Source organism: Leuciscus leuciscus (assembly GCF_965113295.1).
Source record: "Leuciscus leuciscus genome assembly, chromosome: 17".
Lineage (NCBI taxonomy): Eukaryota > Metazoa > Chordata > Actinopteri > Cypriniformes > Leuciscidae > Leuciscus > Leuciscus leuciscus.
In genome coordinates this window covers 14,024,589-14,049,287 of record NC_138741.1, presented here as the reverse complement: position 1 = coordinate 14,049,287, position 24,699 = coordinate 14,024,589, and the positions used below count along the sequence as shown (strand labels likewise).

At 39.8% G+C, this 24,699-nt stretch overlaps 1 protein-coding gene across 7 annotated transcripts in view; it reads right to left on the bottom strand.

Annotated features, from left to right (window-relative positions):
* Positions 1 to 11,578: 11,578 nt before the first annotated feature.
* esrrga (estrogen-related receptor gamma a) overlaps positions 11,579 to 24,699 on the bottom strand; it is a 169,553-nt gene continuing 156,432 nt past the window's right edge. For all 7 annotated transcript variants that reach the window (XM_082142610.1, XM_082142608.1, XM_082142609.1 and 4 more), the window contains 2 exons: positions 18,926 to 19,195; positions 11,579 to 15,330 (listed from right to left, as the gene is read on the bottom strand). In XM_082142610.1, coding sequence (XP_081998736.1) covers positions 15,086 to 15,330; positions 18,926 to 19,195 — 515 coding nt within the window. In that variant the 3' untranslated portion in view covers positions 11,579 to 15,085. The remainder of the gene's footprint in view (positions 15,331 to 18,925; positions 19,196 to 24,699) is intronic.

Sequence of the window (24,699 nt, the reverse complement as noted above, 5' to 3'; positions counted from 1 at the left end):
TCAGGAACGCCACTCGACGTCGCTAAGCAACCGGGCACAGAGTTGCACATTCAGGTGCTGGACTCCGAGAGGGGAAAGCAGGACAAAGGATTAAAGAGAGGGGGGCTGAATGAATGCACTATGGAGGGATGTCTGAGTATTATTATGGTCCATGACGCAATGGCTCACTCTGATCACTGGATGGCATTACATTGGCCAAATGTCGCATCCTTCTTTGTGCGTCTTAAACCCAGTTGATATTGGTGTAAATGAAACAACCCGTATAAATGATTGGATACGCCTGCTTTAACTCTCAGAGACCCGAGCATAGACATTAATTATATGTTTTGACTTTCTTGAGAAGCTTTTCTAGTAATCTAGGAGAATGAGATTTGGATACACCTGTGTGACACTCAAGTTTGTGGAATATTTTCTTCACTTCATTGATCCCCTTTAAAATATGCATGCATATTTAGAGGCCTAAAATGCACTTGCTTTGACCTTTATGAAAGTCTGTTCATCTCAGAGCAGTCCCCATATGCATCTTCGGTAGTTTCATTAGGCTAAAAAGTAGAGTCATTAACTGAATGGGTTTTGTTGTGTGAATAGCCTACAATTTTATAGCCTATAGCCTATTAATCACATAATGTTGCATTTTTTTAATACACTTATTTTTGTCGGATGTAATCATTTTTCAATCAAAACTTTCAATCAAAAATTACCAAAGGTAAATTACCAAATGGAAATTTGTTCCAAAAATAGACAAACAGTAAAGGTTAGGTATATACAGCGTATATGAACACAGATGTTAATAGACAGCATAGACTGTATGAACTTTCTTCCTGTTTCCTCTGAACCTTCAGCATATACATTATAGCCTACATTTTAACCTAAATATTAAAGTTAATGATTGTTAGCATAGTCCACTTATTCACATAGCCTATACAAGTTTAAAGGAATTATTGGCCATGCAGATGAATGATCATTTAATTTTCATCACAGTTTCTAGGTTCACTTTCAAAACCCATCAAACCAAGTCAATAATGTAAATGAAGCAATGATCACCAGATACCAACCTGCTGCCGCTCCAAAGGCTTCTGATACTGCCGCATGTCCAGGAGCTCATACGGAAAAAGCGCCCTGGCGTCTGTATATGCAGTTCCGAGAAACATTCAACGTCAGTGTTAATATGCTGATGATAACAGCATCATCATTTTTAATTTAACGGGAAATTGGGTATAATTTCGTCATCATGACATGATATAGGGCTATGCTGGGTAGGGTACAATGAGGCTAAAGGTGCACCAGAGTAAAAGGCGCATTGAATTTTGAAAATTTAAGGTGCATTCACGCCATGTCGGAATTACCGTAATTACTAGATTCTGACTTGTAAAAAGTGTTTGCGTCCTCGTAGAACTTGTAATTACAAACTGTAAGCTCCGCCTGACTGGAGCTCATATAGGCCTACGGCAAAAGTGCCCTGGCGTCTGTTTATGCAGCAGATGTAGTTCCGAGAAACATTCAGCGTCAGTGTTAATATACTGATGATAACAGCATCATCATTTTTAATTTATCGGGAAATTGGGTATAATTTCGTCATCGTGACATGATATAGGGCTATGCTGGGTAGGGTACAACGAGGCTAAAGGTGCATTTAATTTTATTCTCTTTTAAACCAAACATTTAACTCACAAATGTTCAAAGATGGCACAAAAAGTGTATTATATTAAATTATGAATGTGGGTAGTATAAATGAATTTCGGACAACCTAGGTTGTCACTGTCATGTGATCTACGGCGTCTGTTAATCCCAATGTTCAATGTATCAAATTAAAACTGATTAAATATAGACCCCATTTTAATGGTATTTAAATAATATAGGCTTATGTTGAACTTTAGTCTCTGTATTAAGGAGTACATAAAGTATCGAATTGTGTTTCTGTTGTTACATGAAAACATCTGTAATATAGCATCTAATCCACTTCATCTATGTTGTGTGTGCAAACACTGCACGAGCGTCACTAAAGGAAGCAGAAAGTATCTGCTTTCACATCTTCGTTTTCAACTCCTCCCTCGACTGTCATTGGAAATCTCCCAGATCAGTTCAATCCAGCCACAGACGAAGTCAAACACACCTATTGAATGCAACAGACCTAACAAACGCTGGGCACTTTTGACATCTGTAAAGTGACGTGCAGAGCTTTTGGACTCGCAGCATTATGGGATCCCTTGGCAGTGAGATCAGGTTGCCAGATATGGAAATTTTACTAAATATAAGAGACAGCAAACCATACAATACATGATTAAAACAAAAGTCTCCTATTTTAAACTATTTGTTATCTATGGGAAACATTTAAACAGTTGCAATTATATTTGTAAACAAAGACAGTCCTACCACTTTTTAATTAAGTGCTTCTAATGACCTTAAGCAGCTTAGCTCACTTGCCTAATAATCAATAAACTCCATCAGCTGTAGGAAGACTTTCTCTGTGGATCTGAGGAACAGCAGCTTGTTTCTGCTGCTATTGAGCACATGCTGGACTTGTTCACATAAGAGCTGTGATTACTTTCAGGGGGTCTTAATGGATTTATAAATATTTTCATGCTGGTAAATTTGGAGTATAGCTTAAAGAGATAGTCCCCCCGCAAAAATGAAATTCTATCATTATTTACTCACCCTCAGGTCATTCCTAACCTGTATGCATTTTTTCCTTCTGCTGAACACACAAAAAAAATATTTTGTAGAATGCTAACGAAACGTTTCAGTCCCCATTATCCATACAATAGAAGTCAATGGGAACCAAAACTAGTTACCAACATCATTTTCTTTTGTGTTCCATGCACAGTTGAAAGTTATACATGTTTGAAACAACATGATGTCACAGGATGAGGATAAAGACTGGATACAAATATAAACGTGATTTAATAAAACAAAAAGGCATGACAGTGTGCCAGACTTAAAACAGAGAAACTAAATACACAGAGATGAACACGAACATGTGTGATGATTAGTGATTAGGTGAGTGTGTCCAGGAGTGAGCCAGGAGGGATTATGGGAAATGTAGTGTGCTCTGGGAACTGATCTGGTGACTGAGGATTGTGACAGTGGAGGAGCCAAGATGGAGCTGACAGGCCGAGCGATGCGAGGAGCCTCCTGAGGCGGAGCCACTGGATCTATCCGCTCAGGCACTGATGGTGGTTGTAGGACCTGAGGCTCGACGTGAGTGCTTAGCATAGCAGGAGATGGCGAAGGGCTGACAACCTCTAGCAGAGGCTGGGCTGGAGGACTGGCTGAGCAGGGTGGTGACGGAGGCAGATGAACGCTAGACGGGGTCAAAGGTAACAATACATTTTCCATGCAGTTTTCTGTGCTGTCTAGAAACAGCGATGAAGGTTCAGAGGAAACAGGAAGAAAGTTCATACAGTCTATGGTGCTGTCTAGGAACAGATGCCACTGATGCCGTGGGCTCACACCCCTGGTCAGACACACTGGGTGGCTCCTCTTCCGGAGCAAGGGTCCACGCTGACCTCTTCTCTTCAGGCACTGGATGACGCGTCACGGCGGGTGGTAGCTTTCCGTCTGCGGGGGGCACAAATCTTTCCTCAGTGGTCGATGGTGGTGGAACGGGCTCTGGGTCCAGCTGTGTTCTGGAACTGGGGTAGACACTCTCCAGACACCGGATGATAGCGTCCCTTCAGCTCAGCCCAGAGGTGTCTGGGAGGTCTACGGGGTGATGATAATTCGCCCAGATCAAGAGCAGTGACTTCAGGGTCTCGTCGCCAAAGGGGCTGGTGACGGCAAGAAGGCAGAATTGTCCAGTGAAGGTTAAAAACTCCTGGCTGTCACGAGCCAAAACAGAAAATGGTACTGCATATTCCATTCCTTTTGGTCGGTTGTTCTGTCACAGGATGAGGATGAAGACGACAGATGAAGACTGGATACAAATATAAACATGATTTAATAAAACAAAAAGGCAGACAGGCATAACATAGCATACACAAACAACAACCAACAACCAAAGACTGAAAACAGAGGAACTAAATACACAGAGATGAGTGTGTGCATGCGTGAGCCAGGAGTACACAGGAGGGATTGTGGGAAATGTAGTGTGCTGTGGTGACTGGTCTGGTGTGAGGATTGTGACACATAAGTAATTGATGACAGAATTTTTTGGGTTGACTATCCCTTTAACATTCAATTCTTATAATGTTACATCAACTATGAGAAATGTGGTATTAACATATAAGGGTATTTAAAGCACACACAAAAAACACAAACATGTACATTCCGATATTCTGATTATTAGATTAGATCTCATTAGATTAAAATGTAAGATCAAGGTCAATGAAAGTATTTCCAAACATTGACTACAGTTTCATCATGTTTTCCTATTCCATTGGCCTGAAGTAGACGTCAGGTTTGGATTTTAATCATATCGATTTTTCTTAAGCCTCCTGTCTTGCAGCCTCTGCTGCACACAAATGCTGAGAATGTTGAAATGAAGAGCGGTATTAGAATTAGCCTTAGCATTATCTTAGCTTTTGTTCACAGAGATTGCATGCAAATGAGGCTAACACTGCTTTCCTCTGCATTCCAGTTACTCAGGAGACGAACCCTGGCAGTTTAACCCAGAGTGCGCCTGGACTCTTCTGCTAATTAATGAAGCTCAACATCTACAAAAACAACACAATGTACTGTTTCCATTAGATTTTGCCTGGTTTTTTCCCCATTTAAATATGTGATGCAATATTAAAAATCCATGCTGGACGGAATAATTTCACTGTTTCCCATTTACAGTATACCAAATTAACATAAACCAACATACAAATCAGTCCCGTCCTCCCTGGCTTTACTCACGGGAATCTACTGCAGAAACGTGCCTTTTGACTGTTAAACTGGCATATGGTTTGTTTTACAATAAAATATGGGACATGTTAATGCCATAAATTGTAATAAAGCCTGAAAGTCATATCTTGAGCTTTATGCTGCTGATGTGCAGTTCTGTGGTATTTTCCCCCAGGGGTTCCATAGTGAAATCCCTGTCTTGCTGAGACACATATGATTATATTAGCCTCTTACTCCCAGTGCAGGAAGAAAAGCCTGCCATAGTTTGGCAAAGGGGTACAGAGAGTGCTCCAGTTGTATATTTCAGCACACTTCAGCAACGTGCTTGCTAAATCTGGGTTAAATGTTTTTTTTGTTTTTTTGTGTGTGTTTTTTGTGTGTGTGTGTGTGTGTGTGTATTGTTGTTTATTTATTTATTTACAGTGTTTTTATTTATAAAAATTTTCTTGTGGCACAACACATCTCTCTTTTATTATATATTAAAGCCTTTGATATTGTTTTGGGATTGCAGACATGCTACTGTGCAAAAGTCTTAGGCACATTACTATTTTCACACAAAAAAACTACTACTTTTGCTGTAGCATATCAGTAGGAAATATTTTTGCCATTAATTGTTATGATCCAGTGAGATTTTTGTATGCACAAGGAGTCTGCCAACAGCCGGTATGCTCCACACTGAGATCTGATCTCACCACCATTAAAGGCACACTATGCAAGATTTGTACCTTAATATAACAGCTTCGAAATCATTTTGATGGTTAACGAACTCATAGTAGGGCGAATCATCCCGATAGCAAAGAAGGGGGGGGGCAAAACCAGCAATGCAGGTTTAAGAGGTGGCGCCCCGCCAAATCTCGCGAGAATCGTGACTTGCTTTACGGCACGCATTTCAGACGTGAGTCGTGGCAGAGTCGATGAAGAAAACAAAGAAAGCGCGGTCGGAAAAGTGCAGAGACGGCTCTGCATGACTGGTATTTACGACAGTAATGTTAAATACAAGTACTCCACAGCGACTCTAGGGGTCGCTGTTTGAGAAAAACAGAAACGGCATAGTGTGCCTTTAAGTCCGTCTGTGTGATTACATGAACATAAAAATCTGAGACTAAATCCAGAAGAACTGTGGCAATGTCCCCAAAACACTTGAAGAAACCTTCCTGAAATGCTACTTGAAAAACTATGTGGAGCGAGACGATCTGAGGCCTGAGCAAGTGCACATGGACAAAAGCTGTTTTAAAAACAAAAGGTGGTCACACCGATTTGATTGAGTTAATATAAGTTAACTGATGAATAAAATCTATGTATGACATTATTTTTGAAAGCATCCTCAATTTACAGCATTTTTACACAAGTGCCTAAAACTATTCACTGTACTGTAGCTTTGCAGGAAGGATTCTTCAAGCGTCTTGAAGACGTTGCCACAGTTCATCTGGATTTAGTCTGTCTCAGTTTTTTTTGTTTCTTCATGTAATCACAGAGAAACTCAATGATGGTGAGATCAGATCTCTGTGTGGAGTATACCGCCGGTTGTCAGACTCCTTGTGCATACAAAAATCTCACTGGATTATTACAATTAATGGCAAAATGAATGTTAGGAGATGTAAACTGAAATTTCCTACTGACACACTACAGCAAAATATGTAAACTGGCTTAAAACCTTTTTGTGTGTGTGTGTGTGCGAAAATACTAACGTGCCTAAGACTTTTGCACAGTACTTCGTTAACTTTTAGTTAGTAAACATGAACTATTAACAACACATCAAAATCATTTATTAATCTTGGTTGATGTTAATTTCAACATTTACTAATACATAATTAAGTCAAAAGTTGTATCTGTAAGTATTATTCAATGAATCTGAGCTAACATGAACTAACAATGAACTGTTGTATTCTTATGAACTAACATTAACAAAGATGAATAAATACAGTGACGAATGTATTGCTCATTGTTAGGTAATGCATTAACCAACATTAACTACTGGAATCTTATTGTAAAGTGTTGCTGTTTTGTCAAAGTTCAGTTCAAAATTTTATTTGTCACATACGCAACAGTTCTTTACATTAGAAATGCAGAGAAATATGCTGTCCATTCCGCACTTTTTTTGTTTTGTTTTGTTTGACTAGTTTTTGTATAGTTTCATTGTTTGTTTGTTTTTTAGTTGTTGTTTTTTTATGAGCTGCAAATACTTTGTCAAATGCTTCTTTTCAGCACATCTAAATCTAAATGCTTTAATAATTGAGGACACATGTGTTCCGAGATTGTAAACAAGCTGCAGAGGGAAGTAGGGGGAGCAGAAAATGCGGGCGATGTGCACTTCAAGACAGCTGTAGTGCTTGGAATCCCTGTTGCTGTCAGTGAAAAAGATGGACATAGAGGGACTGTGCCAGTGCATCATCTCTCAGATTGCTCCTCTCCTGTGTAGCGACATGGTTGTATATTGAGTTGTCAGATGTGACACTCCAGACACCCCATGCTGGCTCGGAGTAGGAACTGGAGATCACTGGGAAGTCAAGTCACAATGGGCTCTGGAGTGTTCGGTTGCCACACACACACATACAGTCAGTCATTCAGCTCACTGCGCCACAGGGGGGTGAGATTTCAGCAGACACAAACACCAGCTCTGGCTGAAAGCATGGGCCGAATTACAAGGAAATAAGGCACAGAAGAGAAAATACAAAGGAAAATATTAATTATAAATTGTTTAATTTTGTGTAGTCAAAACCATATCTATAAATTGTGCTTCCTCTAGGACTAAGAAATCCCTATATGAAACCACACATTAGTTATTTATTGTGCTTTATGCTATTTTATGAAGGCCTCCCCCTAAAGAGTTCTCAAGTGCTACTAATTCAAACCCAGATGACACCCCAAACTATTTATAAAAGTGCACTAACCAAATTAATGGTTCATCGAATCTAGAGTAAAACATTTAAGTGCAAATAAACGTGCAAGTGTGACCTGCTAATGCTCTCAATGAGCCCGATGCCGTCTGATCCATTTTATCCCGTGTATTAAGGAGATGGTGAACTTGCCTTTTACAGGGACGACAATTAATTGCTTTTGAGTGATCTACCAGTTACATTTAGTGTTAAGTAGTTCTAAAATTGAAAAAGGCTATTCTGCTGGAGATGAGTCATTATCTGCCTCAGTAGAACGGTGGAGACATGGTGCGTGAAGAAAGGAGTAAAAGAAGGGTTTAGATGGGAACTAACCCACTTTACTAATACGATAAAGATGACTAATGAGATACTAATACTGGAACTTCTGATAGTTTTACATAATGTCTTATAAGAAGATTTTTTATTTACCTACTCTATGCTGTTTTTAAAGTGTTGTGAACTAAAAATAAACCTACATTCATGGTTGTGAAAAGCAAAGATTAAAGACATTGGCTGTGAAAATTGTTTGTGATCTAAAACATTGAAAAATTGTCATAATTTGCTGACCCTTGTGCTGTTCCAAGACTGTATTACATTATTCTGTGGAAAACAAAAGAAGATATTTTGTAAAATGTGTCAGTGCTTTAATTGTGTGTCAATACAAAACATAAATTTTGTACCTGACAAAAGTCCATATTTAGAAGATTTGTTTTTATCCAATTATAACCCCATCAGAATGCTACAGCATTGCATTATACAATCATTTAAAAACAATTAAAAAGAATAAAAAGAAAGAAAACATTTAAAAAGGACATTATTTGAAATAAACTGGGAGTTAACTATAATAAGTTTGGTTAACCATAACTTGAACTCTCTCTAAAGACCCGGGACTTCAGGGAATGTAGGGTAGCTCTTGCATCTCGAGGTAAACAGGGTCTCAAGAGGGACAAGCCCAAAGTTGCCTTCTTTGCACATTGTCAGGAACCGGATCTATACACTTCCTTCTCTCTTCCTACACACACATATCAGGACCCTGTGATGTCTCTCGCAGAGACATAACCGGTGTCGAGGGAGCAGGAGACCTGTGAAAGGCCATTACCACACTGTGGCCCAGGCCATCAGCACACTAAGACCCAGGAGAGTGACCCTGCTCTCACACTGAGAAATAAATTGGGTGGACTCACTGACAAAAAGCCATCAGGGCCCAACTGCACACATTAGCACTTCACAGAGGACGCCAAGCACACCCGTGCCACCAGTCGAACTTTGTTCCCATGGCACATCGGGGACACCAAAAACGTACAGTACCGCTCAAGAGACACAGTAGTTTGGCGCAGGAAATGACCAGGAAAGTTGGTCTATACTGCATTCAACTCTTCAAAACCAGCAGCTGAAGATGAGCAAAATGCGTTTACTTAGATCGAGAGCCTAGTCACCATCTAGACTAGCACTTCAAAAATGAGTTCAAATGAGATGAATCGACTCATTTTGAAATGATTCGTTCAGTTCAAATCACTTGAATTCGTAAAATTTAAGTTAACTTAAAAGAAGAGAAAGACCTGTTAATATTTAATATTCAGTTATGCTGGAGATTTAGAAGAATTTCTATTATGTTTTGTGATTACCATTGTTCAGAATAGTGCCGCTTGTGTAGGCGACATTAAGACCACAGTCTCTGTTGCTTCACTCAACTAACGCTAGAGGCCGTGGTCTTTTGTGTCCTTGTTAGTGCAAATTGTATTCTGCATTTCATTTGCTTTGAATTAGCCATTAATCTACCTGCCTCCATTTTCTTTTTAATTATTTATGTTTTTCTTCGGTCACGTCTTACTTCACTTGTGATGCCAAGTGAGCCAGGACTGTCACCGGCGCCCCTTAGGAAGAAAAAAAAGAAGGTTCATGACACCCCTGACTATATAACTTAGCCACTCCTTTTTTATGTCAGTTCATACAGTTACCAGGAAGCATTAAACTGATGTGAGCAGGACAGAGGTCATTTCAAACAGACTTATCAAGATCAGCAGTTTAACTAATATGTCTAGAATAGATCAATTAATCTAAAATGAGCTTAACTTTGAACTAAAGCTTTATGGGGAACATCAAAATTCCCAATTGGACTATAAGACACTTTCCCGCTCCGGTTCCAAATTGCACCGACGGGATGATCCATAAATTGACATAATGGAGAAATACAAATAGTCTGGCATATCCGTGCATATTCCTTGGCTTAGCTTATACCGGGGCCTCCTCTGAGGGTCCAACCTCAGTGAAAACCCAATTATAGAGGCTCCACATTGCAGCCGCATAACATGGGAGAGCGGAAAGGGTTAAAAGAGCCATTACAAATGCCATGGAGCACTTTTAGCGTCTCGCAAGGTTAATGATAACGGTACTTGGCAGCTGAAATGCTCAAGTAGCTTTTATTGTATCATAATAATGAATCAATGGCATAAAGATAAAATAAAATAAATGAACTCCGAAGTCAATGAGTAAAATGTATGTGCCGCAGCGCAAATAATAAAGAAAAAATCCTCAGCCAACGGGGCCCTCTTTAAGTAATATCTTATGATGTCATCTTCTTGAAAAATATTTGCCTGCAGGTCACTGCTCTCTGTTTTAAAGCCTTAAACGCTTTTGCTACAGAACATTAAATGTCTCCCCACATTATATGATACATATTAGCGGCAGATGATTTTACACACACAATGCTATCTTACTATAAAGTGCTATATGTTCTTTTTTCAAGCCTGTATTCTTTCAAGCCCCGAACAGCCTTATTATTTCATCTCCTTTGACAATATTATTTAGTTTGATGTAAAAAAAAAAAAAGGTTTGCTATTTGGGTACCATAAGTGCTTTCCTCTTGCTGGTGTTTGTATCTCTTGCTCCTCATTTGGACGGTCGTGTGCTATAGGAGAGACAGAGTGGATGCGGGCTGACCGTGAGGCTGTGCTGATGTTAGGAACGTTGTCTTACATCAATGTGTCTGCTCTAAAGCCTCAGGGCATAGCGGCTGATTACCCTCTGAGTGGACATGCCTCAAACGCTGCATCAAGTTGTCAAGAACTTTCTGCTCATCCACCATTTTTCTTCCCCTTTCCGACGCAATAACATTGTAACCACGACAGAATGAAGAGTGGTCGCGTGAAGATGTCAGCACAGGAAGAAAAAAAAAATGACAGACTGCTCTTGAGAAGAAAAAAAGGCAAGTAGCCAAGCAGACTCTATTGCCTGGATACCAGCATTCTACTCATCAGTTGTTATATTCACAATTTTCTTAATCCAAGTGTTTTTTCCCCTATAGGAAAGTAGCCTACTTATTATAATTACAAATCTGTAAGATGTACAATGTTTTTGACAAGAGTGTGACTGAGAGTTTCTGATTTGTAAGTTCATATTAGCTTGAAAACTCTCACTTGACCAATTTGATATAATAATAAAAAAGAGCCCAAATGGAAGTTAAAGGTTAATGTTATATCGATACAGTGTATTATAAATACATTGTATCAATGGGTCGGTAAGATGTTTTAAAAATGTTTTAATGAAGCAAGCCTGCATTTATTTGATCAAAAATTAATTGAAAACAGTAATATTAAATCTTATTGCAATATATTCTAAAATGTATGTTATTCCTGTGATGGTAAAGCTGAATTTTCAGCAGCCATTACTCCAGTCTTCAGTGTCACATGACCCTACAGAAATCATTCTAATAGAAACATTCCCCATTATTATCAGTGTTGAATTTCAAGAGCATAGAGGCGTATTAATGTACTGATGAACAACAGTCTCAAGTTTCGTAATGTAAATGGCCTGAACATTTACCCCACATCATGGAGTCTACACAGAAAAAAGTTCAAACTGAAAACATGTTCTCACACAGTAAACACAGCCCGAGTCAAAACTGGAAGCATGTTTAATATTGCTCTACTATTATCCTGAAAGGCATAATTGGAGTTACACATCTGAACTGATCGTAGTTACAGAATCATAGGTCTCTCTTTTTGCATTGAACAATATATACAATGTAAAATAAATACATTTACACAAATGGACATATTGTTTGGAGCACACTGTAATGATGCACATCACAAAAATATACAGTTAATAGTTTTACCGATGTGGAGCACATCTAAAAACTACAGACATGATTCTCACTACAGGTTGTTTCAGCAACTGCTGGGTTGAAATATATCATTATCATATTGATCATAGAAGCTTCTCAAATGCTCTTTTATTCTTCCCCCTTCCTTTTTTTCTGGATCTTGTCCTTTCCCTCACTGGTTTCTGTGTTAGACTGCCAGGAAGCCTAGATGCGTTTGGCAGACGCGTCGATGCATGAATAAATACAACCAACACCTAGAATATCTTCAACATTGAAAAATTGCAGTTGTTTGTACATTTGCTCATCAGTAATCCTTAATTTGCAAGATAGTCCAATAGATACAGCATCTGATCACTAATTGAATAGCATTGTACAACAACTGTACGTCGTACCGTTATATTGCTTTAAATAAGAAAATATATCTAAAAAAAAAAAGTCATTGTGGGTACGGATTAATTACACTTTGATTTCAATGCTGGATAGATGAGTGGTAAAAGACAGTAAAATTGTCTTTAAATGGTTCGAGAGGTCCGTGTACCATTTTGTCCAAAATTACACAGAACGTGTAATAAAAGTATTTTGTTTTTCATTTTGTGCACTAAAAGCAACTTGGAAAAAATGCATATCTGAAAGACTGAGTGCAGATCAGGACCACTTGCTCACGTTTTGAATGAAATCTTACAAAACTGACCAGAATTAGAAAGCTTAGCTGGTTTCATATCGCTTCATTTCCTTCGTGATCACCTCCGAGTAAAGACAACGCAAAAAAAAGGAAGGAAAAAATTTGAGAGAAAACCGCTCATCTGCCAGGAGTTGATCACGTGAAAAAATGTAAAGTCTTCTTAACAGCAAGAACCCCCCCCCCCAAAAACCCATGTTTTGACCATCTGATGAGTTGCCATGAGCGATAAGATCTAGTCACGTTACACTAACCTTTCCAAAGCACAATCTATTAAGAGTTTTGAATAGCTAATGATAGATACAGTGTATTTATAGAACAAGACTGAGAAAAGCAACAAAGAAAACCATCGTTCCCCGTTCGTCTTAAAAAATGATCTGTTCTTGCAGATTTTTTTTCGTAATTTTTATTAAGCACACAAAGTCAAAGTGATAGTTTTGAAAACCGATCTTACACCAAAACAAACAAAAATGTTTCTTCCCTTTGCAACCTTAAAGAGTCAAGATATATACCAATGGAGTTCAGCATGAAGGCCTTATGTACAGCATTTTGTTAAAAGAGAAGGAAAATCAGAAAAAGAGGGGAAAGAAAGAAAAAGAGGTACTATTTCAAAGCATATCTTTCTTTGCAACCTATGATATACAGTGTTAGTCTACAAGATCGGAGTTACACAGATGGTCTCTTGTACATATAATGCACCTCCTTTTAAATATTCACTTATATATCAGCATAGATTATATTGATCGTTGATCGGTTGATCTAGCGTTAACTAGGAAGAGTCTTTTTTCAGAAGGTTATTTGAGAACCCATCATCTTGCTCCTGAGGATTCATACATCCAGTATTGTCTCTAATTCTACCCTGTCTCTAAAAAATGAACTAAAATTAGAAAAGAAAGAGAAGACAAACTGAAACAGAGAGACCTGCGATCTCCACGGGTAGTACACTACATCTTTTGCGTGTGACAGAGGAAAGGGGAAAAAAACTGAGATGTTTCAGAAAAAACACAGCAGACATGAAACACCAAGAAGCTGAACTACATTTTTTTTGTTCATTTTTCATTCTTTTTTTTTCTTTGATCTGTTCCAATAAAATGTCTTAGGTTAGATTTTTAATCTGTTCATTTACAATATACAATGCTTAAGAATATTCAGAAAATACCCCATACTAATACTGACATATTTCTGATGAAGGCTGTGGATCGCTTGCTTTGATACTTGAGCCTTTCTGCTAAAAATGTCATTTGGAAGAAGATTACATCACGTGTATGATATCTCTGGCACTAAAAAACAAAAAAAAAAAAAAACAGGACCATCGTGAAACTAAATCTACGATGATTCTCCGTCTTCCCTAAGTGCTATTTTGCTTAAAGTTCAAATACTGCTTCAGTATGAAAGAACGCCAATAGAATTTCGAGGCTGAAGTTAATATATATGCATATATAATTGACTTGAGATAATGGTTATGGTCCTCCTGGCCACATCGTGTATGTAATGTATCATCTTATGACAAGCACAGACAGAAACGCGAAAGCTTCTGGAAATTCGTTTTCCCAAGTAAGTGTGGCACTAAGAAAAAAAAAAAGCAAACAAAATTGCATACATATACACCTCCACTTTTTTTTAAACATCTATTGCTTAGAGAAGATAGCAGGTTTTCATCTTCATGGTTCGTAAATCGCGCAACACGGTGGTCGGTAGAAAAACATAACGATCTATTATTAACATTATATGAAGAAACATTGTGTTTGTTGACCATACCATATATTTACATCCTTCAGTACAGTAAAAATACACTTGAATAAAAGATAATAAAATAAAGTCAATAAATAAATGAGTCTGTTCCTTGACCACTGCGATTCATCTTTGCTCAGTATTGCATGAGAGACTAAAGCTTCGGCTATTCCCTGAAAAGATTGAAATGAAATCATTAAAAGAGGCTAGACGTGTTTGGAAGACTTGAAAGAAAAGGACAAGGGAGTGACACACACATGATCAATCCGCATGGCTACATAATGGTGAGGAGCAGCTTCTTCAAAATCTCCGTTTGGCTATCGCGTTGTTAAACTGCTCCGAGGACCTCTAATGTAATACTGCATATAGTCACTACTCTTATGGTAAAGAGGGTCGAATCCTTCAGCAACATGGAAGCTGGACGGTACAGTTTGGGGAAAGTTTCTCTTGCTGGTGTCCATTGGGTGGACCTCCTTCCTTTGGCAGGGCTGGTCTTTCTCGGCTCCAGTAATTCTCTTTTGAAAATCAACAAAATGTTTCAAAAGCACAAAAAAACTCAGCATCAGATTTTCGAGAAGAACAAGTCAACGGCTGGTTTCAAGTCCCACTGCTGAATAATGAGAGCAGTCATTTTTTTTCCACCATATTTTTCTCAATAATCACATTTTAAATCATTCTTATATTTACGTATCATTGTCAGTAATTAGAAGTACCATTACGGTTATGTTTTTAGTTATTATTTGATAAAGTTTATAGACAAAGGTTTCACGAACAGCGGCAGAGAGTTAGTCAGTGTCTGCCCGGCGAAGGGGCGGAGTCAGTGACGTACCCCCTCCAGCTCTCTGCGGGTATAACGCGGGCCGGGGGGCGGAGTTAGACCTTGGCCTCCAGCAGCTCCAGAAACAGTTTGTGCATGGGCACTTTGCCGTCCTGTTTGATGCTGTAGAAGTGCTGCACTGCCTTGGTGGAGGTTTGCCGGAGCAGCGGTAGGGTCATGAGCAGCTTGCCGGCCCGGCGCGGGTCCTCCGCATGCTGGCCCGCCTCGTAGTCCTGCAGGGCCTCGTGCAACACGTCCTGGAGCTTCTGCACAGCTTCCACGTCCTCTATATGCATGGAATCTGGAAAAACAATTATTCAGCGGACAATGATGAGTTGCTTTAGAAATAACTTCAGGGAAACACAAATTCAGGTTTCACATTTTCCTCCAGACCAAATAAAACAATGAATCACACATCATTTGATTTTTTTTTACTATGACATGACCAAAGGGGAAAAAAGTCATACGTTTTGCAACTACTAAAGTTTTAGCAATATGTAAAGGTATAAGACATATTAGTGTCTAGTGGTACAGTTTTCATTCATCATTAAAAACTATATATATATATATATTTATGTGAAGTTGAATTCAAAATCCACTTGGCTCAAAAATCAAAGCAGGCCCCCTTTAGTTTAAACAGGCATGACACTCCCGGTTGCTAGTCCTGTAAGAGACTTTTCTTTTCTTTCTTTCTTTTTTTAAATCCATTTCAGGCTGACGGAAACCTGAGGATGAAGTCCTGGCAAAAGGAAAGGGATTAAAAGAATGTGACTCATGGTTTTTTGCCAGCCCTAAGCTCATTCTCCAGTGATTAAAGACACACTTGAGTGTTAAACGCTGAGACTGTCCTCGGCACGTGTTTACAAGCCTCTCTATGGGACTGATGAATGGCACGGGCGACAGAAACAGTGTTTGGAGGAGAGCTGATATGGCACTTGTCTAAGCGAGAGAAACAGAGGCTCGAGTCAGGAAACAATACCTCAGCCTGACTGGCATTGTCTGCCAGAAATGTCAAACAGGCTGCATTTGCATTTGCACTCGTTAGTACAGCATTCACGCCCGTTCACCGCGACAGACGTGCCTCTGAGAACGCAATTAGTCTCAGGCAGCTACTATCTTTGCTGTGTTGTGCTCCAGTGGATAATATAGTTGCACTTTTTCAGCTAATCCAAGCACTGGATGCTACTACGCAGTGCTCTGATGGTTTTATCACATCACAATGGTAAAGAAAGTGCTTTGTCTGACTTGCTCTTTATAGACTGACTCCACCAACAGTATTGACTCGGTTTTCTACTGTGGCGTGTCAATCCGATCCCGTTCCCTCCGGATAAAATGTCCAAATACACGCTGGCTTTTGGCAAAGATGTCACAATCAATGCATTGCCTCGAATCAATTGATACATACACGTTAAATAATAATTGTATGGTCAAGTATTGATAAAAGTGAGACCCTGTGAGGTTCCTCTATTAGTAGAGAGCACCATCTGTCCTTTGGGCTGGCCAGCGGGACAAACGTCAGCTTGCTTCAGGCTGCGATTCGATATCCTAACCCTTCAGTGTCTGGAGCCCATCTAGAATTCAGACAGCGAGGTCTCATCCATCAGTCACATGGGCTTTGGCCATCTGAAAAGTGACCTGTGATCCGACAGAAATCCCTGGCAAGAAAGTGCTTACCTGCACCTTTCCACACAAGCTGCCCTATCAATCTCACCATCACTGCTGGAGGCGGTGGAAAACGCTGTGTGTTTACACTATTTGTGCCTTAAAATTTACTATCAAAAAGACACTTCGCTAGACTCAAATTTGTAAGGATTTCCTAGAATGACACAGGAATTGTGTCAGTAAATGGCTGAATTGGTTGAAGATATAAGAGGTCATGGACTGCTTTACTGATCCATTTACTTACATTTTTATCACGTGTCCTCTAAAAAGAAACATGCACCATAATGAGATAAACTGCAACGTGAAGCTTTCAAATAAATAGGAAAAAATGTCACTCTGACATCGATTGCTTAAGCAATACTGAGTCTATTGAAAGACTGTGAAATACATTGGATCTGAGTGGAAATACCCAGCACCTCAGGGCTTTAGAAAATGGTGGAGTGTATCATTTTTTTTAGCAGCTGTCTGAAACACTCTGCTCTCCACCAAAAAAAGAAGTGACAAAATGGCTCACCTTTGAAATCGGACATGATGCATGTCTCTCCTGAGAGAAGAGTGCAGAGAAAAGCCGCAGAGAGAAAGTCTCAATAAATACAGAGAACGACACCCGAGAACGAGAGGAAAAAAACAGATCCAGGACTAGCGATTAGCCTAAGCATCAGGCTACAGGAAGTCTCATTGTGTATGCCTCAGATTAAGAAAAAGGCGTAAACGTGGACGGAAGACGACATCAGTTTGAATAAATCTACCACTCATCGATCACTTTTACCTGTTTTTGGCAGGTCGACACGCACGTCAACAAAGCGAGATGAACTGCTAATCGTCGAATCAATTAAAAATGAATTTCTCAAAAGAGTCACGTGCTCTCTCGCTCTCTCAGGGGTGCACTTTAGGCAGAACGGCCCCCGGTGTCTGCAGGCCGGGGCCAAACTCGCGAGCCGTCACCCGCAAGCGAGCAAGAGCAATCTGCTTTTTCATTTTTCAGCATGGCCAGGCCCAGCCGGAGATTGATCGTCACATATGGCCCCAGAAAACAAACTGTCAATACCTTGAGCGCTGGAGAATTTGAACAAATAGCCGCCCTCCCATTCAAGCTGCTCATTGCGTCCCATTTAACAGATTTTATTGACAGTTTCCTTCTTGTAATTAAAGGGAAAACTACTGGCCAGCAACCAAGATAAAGTTCAAAGATGGGGTCAACACAAAGGGAGCCAGAGGGCCATGGCGTGACTGTCGATGGCGGACAACATCAGAGCCTGTTATTGACATGCAGGTGCATAGTGATGGGCTCCTTACTTAAGAGGCATCTGAGCAGAGACTTATGCTAATTCGGAGAGAGGCCGCAGCCGTGCTTTTGAAGGATTTCAAACGGGGCGGGGAGGGGTGGGAACACTGTTTAGTGTGGTGTTGTGTGTGCGAGTGAACTGAAGAAGAGAAAACATGAGAGAAAGAAAGACAGAGATATTAAGATATCTCTTGAACAGTACCTGAACAACTCTACCGCTACATCTGTCTTTAACATTCCAAGACAGTGAGTTTAACTAAAGAGACCCCTTGAACAATGTAAATTATAATAGAATGCAGACTTTAATCAGAGCAGACACCATATTTAAGTTGATGTAAATAAAAACAAAGTAATGACAGCTAGAAGTGGGTTAATGACATGTAAGATTGTCTATGATAAATAGTAAAAAATTACTCTTTATTAATGTTGGTTTCATATGTTTTTGAAACACTTTTTGCCATTTGTAAAAAATGTAATTACTCATTGTCATGTATGATTGTAATAATTATTCATTGTATAAATTGCATTTATAATTTATTTTTGAATACCTTCATGGTTGCACTTTATTTTAAAGTATGTGTACGTGCGTGCTTACAGTGTACTTACCTAAGAAAGTACTGTGTAATATAAGGTAACTACATGGGTTAAGGTAGGTTCAGGGTTAGTACCTACTTATTACCCAGTTATTATAATTACGATAATAAGTACATAGTGTGTACATGGGGTAAATATGTATTATAATATAATACGTAAAATAAATTGCTCCCATATTCATAAATCCTGACAAATATTGAGTGTCATGCCATTGACCCAATTTAAAAAAAAATTGACCCAGAATCTTTTGTCCATTGGAAATCTGTTGAAATAAATTATTTTGATCGTCTGAACGTTTTATAACCAAAATGTGGCGCCTGCTCTGACTGAAATCTATAACATCTGCTCATTTTACCTGAGTTAGCCAGGGCTATAGCTTTAAGAGTGACGAACTCCTCCTTCTCCAGCTTCATGCTCTTGTATTTCTTCACCAGCTGAAGAATGGCGTTATTCAGGTCGAGCAGGCCGGCCAGCTTGGACTGATCCTCATCCATGATGTAGTCTTCAGCGTAGACCAGCTTGTCCTCAAAAGACAGAGAGCGGTAGACTACACGCAGGATCAGGATCTCCATCCATGCGCTCTGCAGAAGACTCATCTGGTCCGCCAGCGAGAGTGTGGAAAACCCTGAGAAAAGCAAGAGAAAGAGCTTTGTTCAACTCAACGATGAACGCTCAGCTTCAAATCAACATTCAACGCGGTATACGATATTAAAGCTCAGTTCATTGTCAGAAGTTTCTGGTTGTGTTAGTGGGAAGCATTGACATTCTAGAGGTGTATTACAGAGGAAAACTCCGGTGGGAGTGAGCTGAGGCACCTAGCACGAGCCTTGGCTCTCATCTCCTGCTGCGCTGCAGGCCAGGGGGCATCCTGAGGGAGGGCACTCCTTATCTCCCCCAACATGCAGCATGGATCAATTCTTCCCATCACACCAACTGAAAGACTAATTGCTTGCCTGAAACTCCTTCTCCTTCCTCCTCCCCCTACTCTGCACACACTTTTTTTCAGTTTTCAGTTTTCACGTCTTTTTGCTAGAAGTGAAGGAAGTCGTGGAGTTTATGTTCATGAATGCCATTTGAAACTGACGATCACATGGCTTTTGTCTGTCCATGTGACAAAGAGTTTAACCCTCATGTTCATTTTGGGGTCTGAGAAACATACTTAATATTGAGGTACCAGGTGATTCCTAAAGATGTTTCTTAATACTATTATACCTCAACTATAAGAAGATAAATAAATGCAATGACTTTCATATGCTAAGATTTTCTGATTGATGCACACACTATTCAGGGACCTCAAATTGAGTGTTAAAGTTTCAGTCATTTCTGTCAACTGAAATTTGACTGGGTCAGATGAACGTTTTAAGTGAAGGGAAATAACTATTATTGAAATAATCATAATAACATACTTATTATTATGTCAATAGAACACAATAGAATAAAGTAAAATAAAGTAAAAAACTATAATAAAAGGATGAAAAAAGTGCAAGTACTCTTTTCGAAACCAAGGCAGACAAAAAGCAGCTTGTAACGGGCAAGTAATCTTAATAAACTGCATAAGTGCTTGAGAGCCATCCTTCAGCTCTGAAGGAGAGGGACAGGCAAAACAGCACCTGTTGGAGTTGGACCTCTTCGTCTCATCTCACTCGCTCTGCTCTTCCAAGAACAGATGAAGCGTCTCTTTTTGCGACAGCAAGGGGGCTAATCTGGGTGGCGGGGGAACGAGAGGAAAGAGATGCTCACCAACATCTGTTGTGGAGAGATGCCTTCAGAGAAAGCAGGCAATTTCGCTCATTTTTTTTCTTCTTCTCTTTTTTGAAATCTCTTTCTGTGAGTTAATCGCTAATGGCATGGAGCTCATTAGGTATAGGTTTCAGGCTATTGTTTATACCAACTGCTAATTTATTATCCCAAACTGTTAACATCTCTGATCTCATTAGAGCCAGACTAAGAGCTGGTGAGCAGTTGGTGCCTCCCCTGGCCTGCTGGTGCCAGTGTGCTCAATGCCAGTTGGCAGGGCCATCTTCTACTACTTAATAAAATCATCAAAAGGGATTAAGCCAAGAATTTCTTAAGGGGGTCTAATGCAAGACTGCTGCATTCTTATGAAGACATTGGCCTCAATGAAAGGTGGCATTGGCTAAAAATAAGATCACACTCTCTTGGCCTCCTTAGAGGCACATGCAAGATTGCTGATCATTTGGAAAAAAAAATCCACTGACATAAATCAGAGTCAAACTGCAACGCTCATTCTAAATAAAAATAATAAATCATAAGCATAATTTTGACTATAAATTATATTGTATTGATTAATTGATTGGATATATAAAAACATTTCATGTTTAATATTTTCAAAAAATACATAAACGCTGTGGCGCTGTCGCTCTGACCAGTCTGACACATCAACACTAGCTTAGCCAATGGTGTGAGTTTAGGGTCTGTTTGTCCAACCAATGGAAGACATGAATATCAAAGATTTGTTTGCACGATTGGTGACACCACTAGAACAGAAACATTTAAAAGGGTTATCATTGGTAGAGTTGATCATGAAAAGAAACAAACCGTACAGGAGTCAAATGAATGATGGAAGACTGAAGGCACTATTTATCAAGACAGAACGAGAGATGCAGAGGGACAAAGAGAATGAGAGTACGAGGGACAAACAGAGAGACAAAATAAAGGCAGGGGCGGGTGAGGAGGGGGTTGTGGAGTGGCAGATGGACGGAGCCCATCGCCTTGAGCTCCCCCTGTGCCACTCCCAGCCCTCCCTCTCAGCCACTGCTGTTAGTAAATAATTAGATTTACACATTCCCCAATCTCCACACATCTCTCCGCAGAATAATTAAAAGCCGGATGATTAGTTTATTGAGTGGAAGGAAGAACTTTTTTTCCCTCTTTATTGAGGTCCATCAATGATTTTATCAGGGGCTCGTGCTTTTACGGTTGTCATGCCAGTGCAGGCATCCAATTTTTCTTATCTCCCTGATTAATACAAATGCTGTTTCAGGACGCATTAATTAACAGATACAAATCTACGTTCTCATGGCCGGATCGATAGAGAGAAGAAAAGAGCCATCAATGTGAATTTACTGCTGATGATGGAAAAGGTTCTCTATTGACATTTACGTGAGGGCAAACTTTAAAGATGCATTTTTTCCCCTTCTTTTCATCTGTTATTTCATTTCACAAAAGAGCTCAGTGGCGACTGTGATTACGGTTCACCTTTGGATGCTTTGCTGCGTGAGAAAGGATCCAAAGAGCCGAATTAAAGCGCGTCACTGTCATTTCAGCTGTGGTAAATCTGTACAACTCTTTTCCCAAAGGACTTCCTGTAACAAGAGGAAGTTTATTGACTCAGTGCAGGCATGACACTAGACAAGGCATGACTGTCTACACACACACACACACACACACATAGACATATACACACACACACACACACACACACACACACACACACACACACACACAAACATATATATATATATATATATATATATATATATGAAAACAATGTTTAATTTTTAAACATATATTCTGATATTTAATAATTTGCCTCGTTTCTTCTGTGCTGGAAAAAGCAAGCCATGTAACTCTGGATAACAGTCTCTTTTATTTGGCAGACACAAAGCAGACTGCCCCATCCTGATGACACACAGGCATTATCTGATCCAGCGTTCAATCTCCAGTAAGGTCCTCTCAATTTAACTCTCTTAGCCCGGAGACCAGCTTCAGAGCTCAGACTCCCTCTCTCTCCAACAGGACTGAAGGGGCTTTGCCACTGGCACAATCTCTCTTCTTCTCTCTATCTCTCTCTTTTCTCTCTCAGTAAACTGATGCACTTTGTGCTAGATGGGGAGGAAAGGCTAAGTACGTGGATCTGTGAAGGTTACACCAGTAGAAGGTATCTGATGGCTGAGGCCTTGTGAAACCTGCAGTGGCTTTTCAGAAGAAATAAGCATTGGAGCAGCGTGTAGCACAGGCTGACAGAAAGAGGCTGCGGTGCAGCCATGCGAAGTTAACCCCTGCCGGGCAGGACTGCTCACCACCAGGCCTCACAGCAACCACCGGCCGTCCGTCTGCCAAATCTTTTCTGACTGCACGTTTACACACTGAGAGAGCCCGCTGAGACAAACACACACACATACGCAGTCGTTCCTTCTCCTCGTCTTCCTCAAGGCAGACTTCACCTCAGCAACGCTGTTTAGCCATCATATAAACACACGTGCGCTCAGCTCCTCCGTCTCACTTTAAGCAACACCCCTGCTTATTTTCTCATGGTTTCAGGGTAAATGAACACGCTTGAGCAATGAGAATCAGTTCTATTCTGCGTGCAGACTGCACTGGATGTTTATTTGACGTATCCTGGCTCCCTCCTGAGCTCCTGTGTGAATATACACTCTATTTGCTTTCACACTTTGTCAAGACGATGATGACACAGTGACTAATCTACTTGTAAAAATAGTGCTGGGGAGACCGAAGGTGAGACTTAGTAATATTAGTAGTCTAAGTTGTCATATCGCCTTAAGAGATAAAACAACAACAAATTTACAGTCTATAGTAGACGTATTAACATCTTACAATTCTTCTCACAATATCAGGAAAACAGCACAATTATGAGAGAAATTTTGCTTTTATACTGCAGTTCAGTAATAAACAATAAGTTAATATTGATTAACTTACATTTCATACAATATTACCAGTTACATTTTGTAGTTTTGTTTCACCAACGGAAAAAGTTCCAAATTAATCCATAGCAGAACCAGAGCAACACATAATAGTGAGCTTTGTTTCTTTCCTGAATCAATCAGTGTTTCTGAATGAATCGTTTGAGAAAATGATTCCCTGACTCGCTCATAAAGACTTGTTTCGTTCCTGAATGAATCAGTGCTTTTGAACAAATCGACTGAATGAATGATTCAATGACTCGCTAATTCAAAAGACATTTTGCCACCTACTGTCATACAGTATTCGTGATGATATATATATATAACATGAAACTGCTTAATTTCTTCTTTATTATTTAATTTGATAATATATTAATATATTTTTAACCCCCCCCCCCCCCCCCCCCCATTTCTTTTCACCTCTGTACTATTGTGTATTTGAGTCACTAAAACAGATCCTTTGTAGCATCAATCTCCAAACAAGCCATGAAAAGGATGTTTCCTTGGAATACATTCAGCTGATTGGTGATTACTCTAAGCTTACAGATAAGCCTGTGGTGAGGCTAATGATGCCAAAGTCCATGGTGAGACAAGGAACAACCACCATGCCAGTCTCTGTCTGTCCATTTACTGCCCCAGCGAGGCGCTCAGACGCTACTCCCTCACCAGCTAAACCAGCTTTCTGCAAAACTCCTGCACAGAACAACTCCCACCAAAAGACACGGCAAATATTAGCCCACAGAAGTCTTGCACAAATCAAAAACAACATGAAAAGGCAAACAAGAGTGTTCTGTGTGTGTGTAAACAGTCGGGTCTTTAGTCTCCCTTCCAACCTCAGCAAGGAGGGGGGACACAGGGGAAGTGATGACAGGAGCCGCATACACACAAACCGCCGCAGCGCTCCTCTTTGCTTTTATCACCGGCCGCCTTTCATCTCCACAAAACAACACCAGTCAGAGAGAGAAAGAGGGAAAAATCACACTTTTTAGGAAGGAAAACACATTAACACCACCATAGCTGTCCACATCCATTTAGCGGCTAAGCAAATATTCACCTGTCAGTATGAGGCATGCTGCCGTACAGCGTTTACCATGATCACATGTGCACTGCTACAGTGTTAAACAGCTGCTGGCTTCTGCTCTACCATTCAATAGAGTAAAACAAAATTGAGTGATTTTCCCTCAGGCTTTTCTTTGTGGAAAAATGGAATGGTATTTTTTGGCACTTATTATTTTGTTTCCGTTTTGAGACGAATTTTTGAAATCGACAACAATCAGCGGAAGGCTAATTCTGCAGGGGGGTGAAGCAATGGGGTCAAAGGTTATCAACTGTCATTAGACTACTGAAACTTGTAAAGTCATAAAATTGACTATTAATTGTCTTTATACATGTATTGTGCTCAATTAATTGGTACATATTAGTCTAAAAATAAAAATCTTTCAGTAAAATGCACAACTAGCTTCAA